Source organism: Sphaeroforma arctica, assembly GCF_001186125.1.
Source record: "Sphaeroforma arctica JP610 unplaced genomic scaffold supercont1.478, whole genome shotgun sequence".
In the NCBI taxonomy this organism is placed as follows: domain Eukaryota; class Ichthyosporea; order Ichthyophonida; genus Sphaeroforma; species Sphaeroforma arctica.
In genome coordinates, this window is record NW_014040080.1 from 5,467 (window position 1) to 12,966 (window position 7,500).

Here is a 7,500-nt window from a genome sequence, read left to right on the forward strand (position 1 = left end):
ATCTAATATATATATATTTATATATATTCTGACACCTTGTGGGCCACATACATTCTGTGTAGAACTGGCGTGCATGCCAATATGTAGATACCAAAGATTCGCCAAACTGCACAGAAATAGTCCGGTACTTATGCACGCGCATAGAGATTAGGCGTATGGTTTCGTCGGTGTCGGTTAGAGCCACAACTGTATCCCTTACACGCAATGTACCTTGCTTAGGCGCATAGATATACTCACAGGACCTGTTCTAATCGAATGGTCCCCTGCCACACAACTGTAACCCCCCTCGATAGGTAGTTGTCTGGTGTCATAGTCATAGCCGGGCATCTCCGTTAGACTCAATGTCTATACACGCACTCGTGAGCAGTATGTATACTGAGTTCAATACCTACATCGCATAGGGGACGCTGTATCAGAGGTAGACCGATACCTCACACGTTTATAGGGTTGCTTGGCTGATCCCTCATAAGTTGATGGGGTGGTTTAATCATCCAGAATATCTGTAGAGTGGGGTGCGTTATACATAACAGACGTACAACTTAGTATAGTGCACTTTTCATACTCTGCCACAGGCTGTTTGGCTGCGATGGTATTGGTTTGTGCGTGTATCTCATGTACCTACCTGCCCATACTCTGCCACAGGCTGATTGGCTGCGATGGTATTGGTTTGTGCGTGTATCTCATGTACTTACCTACCTATACTCTACCACAGGCTGTTTGGCTGCGATGGTATTGGTTTGTGCGTGTATCTCATGTACCTACCTACCTATACTCTACCACAGGCTGTTTGACTACGATGGTATTGTACTGGAGGGTTGGGCGACATATTCGCGTTATATCGACAAGAACATGCTGCGTGCGTTTGTGCTCAAAGTGGCGCAGAGAATGAAGGCCGCGCAGTTGGAGATGATCCTTGTCATACCGGTATGCAGGAACAATTCAAAGCGGTACGCATGACAGGTGCACATGGTGTTGGGTACAAATGTGGGCCTTTCTATGAGTCTCATGTTTGCTGTCTTCTTGTTGTACCGGTATGCGGTAGCCCTTCAAAGCGGTACGCATGACAAGTGCACATGGTATTGGGTACAAGTGTGGGTCTTTCTATGGGTCTCATCATTGCTGTCTTCTTGTTGTACCGGTATGCGGTAACCCTTCAAAGCGGTACGCATGACAAGTGCACATAGCATTGGGTTATAGGCCGTTTTTGTTTGCGTTGTTCGTGAGGTGAGTGGATACTCTCGTGTGCATATATCCGTGCATGGGATCTGTTCAGAGGAGTGTAGGGCTGTCTTAACTTACCTTACCTTTACTTAGCTTAGCGTGGTACGTGCAGACTCACCGGTACCTTTGAGGTGAGCCTTGAGAATTAGGACATCTGCGGCCTTTATGGCTCATCCACTGCACCTCTTGAGGAGAATTAGGACATCTGCGGCCCTTATGGCTCATCCACTGCACCTCTTGAGGAGAATTAGGACCTCTGCGGCCCTTTTGGCTCACACACTGCACCTCTTGAGCGGCAAGTGGACCGCACACATCGCATCTTAGGCGCTGCACCACTGTATGGCGTATTAAACGTATACATCCCTTTGTAGTCACACATTGGTATCCATTGTAGAGCAGTGTTGAGTGTATTAAACGTATGCATCCCTTCGTAGTCACACAGTGGTATCCATTGTAGAGCAGTGTTGAGTGTATTAAACGTATACATCCCTTCGTAGTCACACAGTGGTATCCATTGTAGAGCGGTGTTTGAGTGTGATGTGTGTCGTAGATGCTATGATCACCTCCGGACATCCCTATGCCCGCATATCTCTAAGCGGCAAACGCAATACGCGCACACATTCACGTGAGGTGTATAGTATCTATTTATAGAATGGAACACCGGTTTATAAATAGTATGAAGGTCATTGTATTGGCTACACTTGTGTGCGTCATACACAATACTCGCACACAATCTGGTTGTCATGGCAACACTCGCACACAGTCAGGTTACCACGGAAACACTCGCACACAGTCAGGCTGTCATGGCAACACTCGCAAACAGTCAGGTTGTTGGTATCATGTCTACAAGCCGAAAGCGCTACACCGCCTTGAGCCTGTATCCATGTGCTACATCTATTAGCGTCCGAACAAATGCTCCGCACTGGTGCATATCGTGTTTCCACCGTCCGTTTTTAAAATAGAACGGAGTAATCTATTTTTATCTCGTACTCATTACTCTGCTCCACACAGCCCATGCGCTACACCTCTGAGCGGCAGATGAGTACCTTCTTCGATCGCAAAGACTTCGATGTGCTCAAGAAAGAGATCGCTTTCTTCAGTATCATGACCTACGACTTCTCATCGTATGTGTATATAGCTGTGGGTCTATGCGCAAACCAACGACTATTCATTAGAGGTGTATACAGCCGCCATGCTATAGTGACTTAGCACCATGCTCATCATACGTGTATATCTGTGTGGGTGTATTCCTAGCTTTCAAAGCTCAGGACGTATCGTCGTCGTCGTATATATATATATATATATATATATATATATATATATATGTGTATTGATTTTGTTCGTGTGTGTGTGTGTGTTCGTGCGTGATACTTATATGAGTATCTGTATGTGTCGTGTTTGAGCTGAGTCTGATATGTGCGTAGTTTCATGTCTTATTTCCATCACCCATTCATTCACAGCTGATAGGTGTCGTAGCAGCCAACAGTCGCACTTTAGACCCATGAAGCACACGTGTCCATTGATAACTCAATCTATCCAAGTGATGGCCAGGGCGCAGAATACTCAAACAAATACTCGGATAATCATATAGTTGGGCGTACATCGATAGATATCTCTATGTTCTTGTATGGTAGCCGTGAATTGTGCTATTGCTGCGATTGGATTGGTTATAAACCGTAAGCTATACGTAGTCTTCATCAACAGAAAACCGGGTTCCAGTGTATTCAAACATATATGAGAACGTTAATGTACACAGACAAGTGTACACGTGGATATAGTTTGCCATGAATCAGTGTCTACATGTGTCAAAAGTTAACGTAATAAACCCCTTTTGTCAATAGTTCGTAATAAACCCCTTTTGTCAATGGTTAACGTAATAAACCCCTTTTGTCAATAGTTAACGTAATAAACCCCTTTTGTCAATTGTTAACGTAATAAACCCCTTGTGTCCTGCCCACAGCCGGCCTGGGCCCAATGCACCCATAAACTGGACACGCGCTGCGATAGAGATGTTGGTACCTGAGAATATAACTGCAGAAAGGAATAAGGTACCCACAGATACAGCGCATGTATTGAGATATATATATGTGTGTGTGTAGATGCGTGAACAGTGCTCATGTACCCGCGTGTCTGTGTGTGCACATAGAGGTTGAATACTCTTCCCTGGTGTGGTTCGTGCATATATGCATGTCCGTTCGTGTAGAAACTCCCATCTAGGGCATGCATCAGAGGTTTAGGGTTTAGGGTTTTAGGGCGTTAATGCATGTGTCTTCCGGCATGTTCGTTTGGTAGATTGTTCGTCTAGCTCTTATGTGTTGAATGTCATATCCACAGTCCTCTTCTGCATGACTCATCACCCAATACCACATCAGTCACATCGACCACCAACCACTTGTACCTGCACGTAAACGAAATCACCATGGCAACAGGATCCTCAAAGCATCACTCATTACGGACTGACTCCTAAACACTATAGTCGAGTGTACCAAACTTGCGCACACGCACCTTACTACATACTACGCGTCTCACACATGCAAGCCTTGCCTTGCCTTGTGTTTGTGCTTCAGATTATATTAGGTTTAAACTTGTACGGATACTATGCTCATACTACGCATCTCACACATGTAATGCTTGCCTTGTCTTGTCTTGCCTTGTGTTTGTACTGCAGATCTTCTTAGGTTTAAACTTGTACGGATACTATGCTCATACTACGCATCTCACACATGTAATGCTTGCCTTGTCTTGTCTTGCCTTGTGTTTGTACTGCAGATCTTCTTAGGTTTAAACGTCTCACACATGTAAGCCTTGTCTTGCCTTGTGCTTGTACTGCATATCTTATTAGGTTTAAACGTCTCACACATGTAAACCTTGTCCTGCCTTGTGCTTGTACTGCAGATCTTATTCGGTTTAAACGTCTCACACATGTAAGCATTGTGTTGCCATGTGCTTGTATTTGTACTGCAGATCTTAGTAGGTTTAAACTTCTACGGATACGACTACTCGCCGACGAACACGCGCGCGCTGGTCAACACAGAGTATAGCGCCATCGTACACAATGAGGCCCTAGACCTTGCCTGCAAATGGAGCCACGAGTACAGGGAGATGGAGTTTAGATATAAGGTCCATAATGAGATCCATGAGATGTGGTAGGTACTGGCTGTGGTTGGGTTGGGCTGGGTTGGGTTGGGTGTTGGAGGAGTTTATTCAGATATAGGGTCCATAGTGAGATCCATGAGATGTGGTAGGTACTGGCTGTGGTTGGGTTGGGTTGGGTTGGGTGTTGTAGGAGTTTATTCAGATATAGGGTCGATATTGAGATCCATGAGATGTGGTAGGTACTGGTTGTGGTTGAGTTGGGATTGGGGTTGGGTTGGGTTGGGTGTTGTATGAGTTTATTCAGATATAGGGTCGATATTGAGATCCATGAGATGTGGTAGGTACTGGCTGTGATTGGGTTGGGTTGGGTTGAAGAGCATATAATTACATATGCAAGCATACTCATATGTACTTCTAGTACCAGTATTTTAAATATAAACGCATGTGAGTCATGCATTGTCATTTACGCAGGGTATATGGTTGAAGAGTATATCATTACACATGCAAGCATACTCATATGTACTGCTAGTATCGATATTTTACTTGTAAACGCGTATGTCTTGCATTGTCATATACACGGGGCATATGGTTGAAGAGTATATAATTACACATGCAAACATACTCATATGTACTGCTAGTATCGATATTTTACATGTAGACGCGCATGTCTTGCATTGTCATATACACGGGGCATATGGTTGAAGAGTATATAATTACACATGCAAACATACTCGTATGTACTGCTAGTATCGATATTTTACATGACAATGCGTATGTCATGCATTGTCACATACACAGGGCATATGGTTGAAGAGTATATAATTACACATGCAAGCATACTCATATGTACTTCTAGTATCGTAATTTTAAATATAAACGCATCTGAGTCATGTATAGTCACGCGCTTAGCCCATTCTACAAGTCCACACGGCACGTTCGGGTACTGTACGCCATATCTCGGCACCTGTTTCTATCTCCACGATGTTAGTGTTCGTATTTGAATCGGGTTGCCACCCATGTACCTTGCTCGGGCTACATGTCCGCCTCATATTGAGTGCATAGTGTAGTGTATAGTGCATCTGCAGGTTGTCTTGGTGTTGTGATATAATACACCACAGACGCTATTGAGTTCATAGTGTAGTGTATAGTGCATCTGCAGGGTGTCTTGGTGTTGTGATATTGTATACCACAGACGCTATTGAGTTCATAGTATAGTGTATAGTCCATCTTCAGGCTGTCTTGGCGTTGTGACATAATATATCACAGACGCCACTCAGTGCCTGACCCACTCCCTAAGCGTCCTGCAGTCTCTCATGTCCGCCTACTGTACGTTCATCGCATTGGCCTATCATGGGCCCAACGTGTGGGGACCAATCACTATAACATTTCAGAGCCTCGGGGGTTTCAGACTGCAATTTGGTGCTCGTTCATTGGTTGATGTATTTTGTGCTGTGTTTTGATTGGTAGATAATCATCGTGTGCACCCGGACACGTGCTTTATATTCATAGTTCTCTATCACAACAAATTCTTAACGTGTTTACATTCTCGCCCGTACTACTCTGTAATTAGCCTGGCCTTACCCAAACCCTAAACCCTACACCCTAAAATCGAACCGTCTCAGGTACCCTACGCCCAATTCGGTGCGTGCGCGGATTGACCTGTCGCGGGAGCTGAATGTGGGCATATCGATATGGGAGATCGGACAAGGCATAGAGCCCTTCTACGACTATCTATAAATAACAATAAATATATCTATAAAGGACAAAAACGATATCTATAAATAACAGTAACGATAACAATAATGATAACGATTGCCATATCATATGTAGTTAATTTGCATGTTGATGGGTGCGCGTTGGCTCACTGTTACCCTTTACATATTCGCGTGTATGTTCACGTGTCTGCGCCTGTTAAAACGCCAAGTAGTGTACTGCATTCCACAGCATTGTCCTTCTTCGTATGTACTTTTATGCTCGTGTGTCTTTGTATATGTTTCATGGAATGCACGCAGTCACTCCCACTTGTGCAATGATACCTTGCGTGCGTAGTACATTCTCTTCGTTCCCTATTTTTCTCTTGAATATCGGGACAGTTAGATTTTATTGGGATAACCGTAAACGGGTATTGTGTTGTGAGTATATATATATATATATATATATATATATATCTCCAGTCCATGTGATCTCAGAAAGCCACGGACGACATGCCCGGTCCCCAATGTTTATACGGGCACCAATACAACACCAATACCACCTGTAAAAATGGACACAGGAGACTGCCAAAAAGACAGCTGCTAAGCATAGGAGGAATGTATCATTGTCTACTACTTTAGAAAAAAAAGGAACAATACCATCGCACTACTACGGGTGGCGCACAACTCCTACCATGGTCAAGGTGTCGTGTGCCTAAGGACGGTAGTACAGTGTTCTCAGGAGAGTTGAGACGAGTCACCGTCGCTATCAAAGTTGAACCCTGAGTGTCAGTGAGAAGTTAAACCTCTGTTCAACTACCTGGCAGAGTATGTAGCGCAAACCGGTCCAGAGTCTATGGTGAAGGACGGGACACCTGGCCAATCACCTGATACGTGGCATTTTTGGTAATTCCGGTACCTCCGATGTGAGTGCAAGTCACTCTCGACTGCTCTGTGCTAGCTACCATAGATAGAGAGCCTTGGGGCGAATGTGTAGATAGACAGATAGTCTCATAGTTGCACTAGAGTCCTGTAGTGGTGATAGATCTCTACTACTGGTTGATGGAGTGGGCTGGGTACATAGTAGTGGTCATGGGATTGAGTGTGCCCCCCATGTCTCGAGAGTGAGTGACACGGTGTTGAGGAAGGAAGGCCTGCCCTAATGCGAGTGGCGGGACGCTAGTTTATACGAAGATAGGATTTAGAGTTTATGAGTACGAAAGTTCGGTACATACTAGTCGTCCGATGCCAATTCCAACACTTGCACACCACTGAACGCCTAAAGATACTGGTTGCCTGTAGAAGACATAGGCAGCTCAAAGAGCACTCTGCCTGTGGCGGGTCGTCTGAGGGCAAGGCCAGAAGCTACTGGCATAGTAAAGATTGGTGCTATTGCTAAGCGGATTTTTGGGCCAGCATCCCGCTTTTAACCGGTATCCACTGGCATTAAATGATTGACACTTATCGTGTAGGCCAATCCGTACCTATGGGA

The 7,500-nt window shown here is 44.7% G+C and overlaps 1 protein-coding gene across 1 annotated transcript; it reads left to right on the forward strand.

The window, feature by feature from the left end:
- Positions 1–849: 849 nt before the first annotated feature.
- Positions 850–6,103, forward strand: SARC_06607 (hypothetical protein; the record flags this gene model as incomplete). The annotated part of the gene is made up of 5 exons (XM_014299473.1): positions 850–924; positions 2,233–2,345; positions 3,182–3,269; positions 4,186–4,367; positions 5,940–6,103. The coding sequence occupies 5 exons, from the start codon at positions 850–852 to the stop codon at positions 6,052–6,054; spliced, it is 573 nt and encodes a 190-aa protein (XP_014154948.1). The 3' UTR covers positions 6,055–6,103.
- Between the last annotated feature and the right edge of the window lie 1,397 nt (positions 6,104–7,500).